Source organism: Clarias gariepinus, chromosome 16 (assembly GCF_024256425.1).
Source record: "Clarias gariepinus isolate MV-2021 ecotype Netherlands chromosome 16, CGAR_prim_01v2, whole genome shotgun sequence".
Taxonomy (NCBI): Eukaryota; Metazoa; Chordata; class Actinopteri; order Siluriformes; family Clariidae; genus Clarias; species Clarias gariepinus.
The window spans coordinates 28970657-28973601 of NC_071115.1; the positions used below are offsets into that span (position 1 = coordinate 28970657).

The 2945-nt window shown below is 44.2% G+C and overlaps 1 protein-coding gene across 1 annotated transcript; it reads left to right on the plus strand.

The window, feature by feature from the left end:
- The first annotated feature begins 651 nt into the window (after positions 1-651).
- Positions 652-2647, plus strand: atoh1b (atonal bHLH transcription factor 1b). Its single transcript, XM_053514952.1, has one exon. It carries the CDS (start codon positions 1147-1149, stop codon positions 1831-1833), a length of 687 nt encoding a protein of 228 aa, XP_053370927.1. The 5' UTR covers positions 652-1146; the 3' UTR covers positions 1834-2647.
- Positions 2648-2945: the final 298 nt, after the last annotated feature.

The window sequence follows — 2945 nt, forward strand, 5'->3', positions numbered from 1 at the left end:
GCCTCACAAGCCGCCTTCCACCTGCTCGGTTTATGGCCTTAAACACTCTGCTGCTCCCTCCCATTTTACAGTTTATTTGAGAACTGACACAATCGTACATCATACTGCTGTAGGAACTCGGCTTCTTCCCCAATGGCACTAACTGTTGATTCCAGTGAATGAGGATGTTTGCTCAACAGTCCCAAGTTCAGAATAGGAATAAATGTTTTGTACACATTGACTAGGATGTCCGATTTATTACATGCATGCAATTTGGCCTTGCTTGAGCATTCTGAATTTTTTTTTTACCTAACTGAAGTCAGATCCTGTGGTGTGTGTTTTTGCCTAATGCGTAGAATTGTGACTTCATTAATTAGCTATGGATATAGGAAAATAAACAGTGTGATGACTTAACATGGTGTAACAGTGTCACCCATGCATTTTGGGCGAGACCAAAATACATAATAATCAATCTTTTTTTGGTGGAATAATCATCTCTCTCCACAGAGAAGAATCACAATGCAATTTGTATTATAATATAAACCCCCCCCCCCCCCCCCCCCCCCAAAAAAAAAAAAAAATCATTCATCACCAAAGAACAATTGCCTTCTTAAAGTGTCAAAATCACAAATCCTCCTTTCTTCTCTGGGCGTGAGAGGAACTTTTCCTATTGGCCCTGAAACACCCGACTTTAGCTCCAAGGGGAGGAGGGTCCACTCCGAATGGGTACTAAAGGAGCAATCAGGGCACCTGGATGAAGGCAGGAAGTGTCTTGTGGCCAGTTTCTGAGTAATTGCATCATCCTTAAAGATCTTTCTTTCAACTGAGGTTTTAAACTTGTTTTTTACTCACAGCAGAATTGCTTGGATTTTAAAAAGACAGACTGAGGAGGTGAGACAGGATCAAGTGCTTCTGCTTTACCTGCTAATTTTTCAACAAATTCATCTTTTTTTCTAATTTATTTAAATTGAAGTAGGAAGAGGTGTTGGGGTTTCTTTAAAAAAAAACTGCCAGGATAATTGTTGGAGAACATCAAGGATTGTTTCCTCTATATTTAAATATTAGTTTGTTTATTTTGCTTTACCATAAAGCAGACTTCCTGGAATTAATCAAACCGCCCCACATCGAGGCGCGTTTTATTTGCCCCAGGTCTTCTCTACCCTGACCATGATGGCCAACGCTGAACTTTTGACATGGTCGGAAGCGCACGTGCCAAAGCTCGCGCAGGACATCCCGCAGTCGGAGCGCGCGACGCTCACCCGCAGTGACCCGCGGGGTTGGATCAGCGCGCACGCGCGTGCCGCCGCCGCTCGTCCCACTCACTACGCGCGCGCGTCGCCGGACATCATCACCCCGGACACCCCGGCAGATGCTGTTGCCCCGAGAGAGCACGCGCTCGGCGCTGCGCACAGGCACCGGCGTGTCGCAGCGAACGCGCGCGAACGGCGGCGCATGCACGGCCTGAACCGCGCGTTCGACCGCCTGCGCAGCGTCATCCCGTCTCTGGAGAACGACAAGAAGCTCTCGAAGTACGACACGCTGCAGATGGCGCAGATCTACATCGCCGAGCTGTCCGAGCTGCTCGAGGGCGTGGCGTCGTGCGGCACCGGGGAGGCGGCGCGCGCGCGTCGGTGCTTCCAGACCCCCTGCGCCGGTTACACCATGGACGCGACGACGACGATTGCGACGACGACGACGACCGCGGCTCCCGTGACCGAAGGACGCGTGCTGATCCTGTCCGCGCCCGCGGCTCACTTTGACGCCGAAAAATTGGAGCTCGCGGCGGCCAGCGGCAGCGACGGAGAGTCCTCACAGTGCAGCGACGCCGAGGAGGGACATCCGGGAACTCAGTGAGCATCATTACACAAAAACAAACAAACTGTGTTCATACGTGGAAGTGACTGCGCAGTAAATCTATCAAACTCCACGACACTGATATTTTATGACACTAAAGTGGAGCTGGGTGCAGGGAAAGCCCCTGAAAGGCCATGAGTAGCTAGCCAACACACTACTAATACTAATTTTGATAAAACAACAAATAACGGCATTGTATTAAAATCTCTTTTATATAGCAAACTAACAACACACAGATATTATCGGTACATACAGTGTGCTTGTGAATTCTAAAGACTGATTGGTCATAAGGGTTTGATTTTTATTTACAACACCAGCTATTAATATATACATTGCTGTTATATATAAAAGTCAAAAAACAACTTAAATGAGGTTTTGTTCACAGATTTTACAGTATATCATTAAAACATGGCGTTATCAGTAATTGCACTGTAAACACTCTTCCCTTTACTTTTATTGTTCTCATTTTTACCGTCTTGTCTTTTGTACAAACAACCGCTTAGATTGTTATCTGCCAAGCTGAAGTGTTTACTCTGCAAACAAGTTTAACCTTTTACTTCACTATTATTTTGTAGCTCAACTTCTCTAACAACTTAGGAACTGTTCTCCTTTTTTCCCTCTTTTTTCCCAATTAAATAAAGAACCAGTTTACAGGGTGGACTGAAGCATTTGCATCTTTAAATAAAGAAAGCCGTAGAACTATATATATTTTTCCATATTAAAGTAGTCAGCTTATTTATTTTGCTAATATTAATGTATTTATGACATCTTGAAATGTATAATTGGAGACCAAAACACAATGACGTGGTTAAACACCGGCCTGCTGTGTGTGTGGTTTTTTTTAATGCTGTTGTTTTTATTTAATATTTCTTGTTTTCATTATTCAAAAGATTTTCTCGGATACACCAGTGTTGTAAAGGCCAATAACATGGTCATAATCTTTCACAAACAATGTATTATTGCAGCCCTAAATATAAACCTGTGATTGTGTGTGGGCTCATAAACCTATTATCTCTGTCTGTGTTTTAGTAGACATTGGACCAAATAGATGCAGTAGTTGTTAAAGTAGCCTGATGAGGAAATGAATATGAACCTGATATGACCCATAGAAA